Source organism: Lipotes vexillifer, unplaced genomic scaffold, assembly GCF_000442215.2.
Source record: "Lipotes vexillifer unplaced genomic scaffold, Lipotes_vexillifer_v1.1 scaffold322, whole genome shotgun sequence".
NCBI lineage: Eukaryota > Metazoa > Chordata > Mammalia > Artiodactyla > Lipotidae > Lipotes > Lipotes vexillifer.
Window position 1 is genome coordinate 460,378 of NW_006776528.1, and position 414 is coordinate 460,791.

The 414-nt window shown below is 73.4% G+C and overlaps 1 protein-coding gene across 1 annotated transcript in view; it reads left to right on the forward strand.

The window, feature by feature from the left end:
- B3GAT1 (beta-1,3-glucuronyltransferase 1) overlaps nucleotides 1-414 on the forward strand; it is a 5,766-nt gene that overhangs the window by 3,651 nt on the left and 1,701 nt on the right. Inside the window, 1 exon segment of the mRNA XM_007450393.1 lies at nucleotides 1-414. This exon segment is cut by the window's left edge and continues 23 nt beyond it. Within this exon segment, the coding sequence (XP_007450455.1) occupies nucleotides 1-414 (414 nt within the window).

Sequence of the window (414 nt, forward strand, 5' to 3'; positions counted from 1 at the left end):
CCCCGGCGCGAGGCGCCGCCCGGCGCGGACCCCAGGGAGTACTGCATGTCCGACCGCGACATCGTGGAGGTGGTGCGCACCGAGTACGTGTACACGCGGCCCCCGCCCTGGTCCGACACGCTGCCCACCATCCACGTGGTGACGCCCACCTACAGCCGCCCGGTACAGAAGGCCGAGCTGACGCGCCTGGCCAACACGCTGCTGCACGTGCCCAACCTGCACTGGCTGGTGGTGGAGGACGCGCCGCGCCGCACGCCGCTGACCGCGCGCCTCCTGCGCGACACCGGCCTCAACTACACGCACCTGCACGTGGAGACGCCGCGCAACTACAAGCTGCGCGGGGACGCGCGCGACCCGCGCATCCCGCGGGGCACCATGCAGCGCAACCTGGCCCTGCGCTGGCTGCGGGAGACC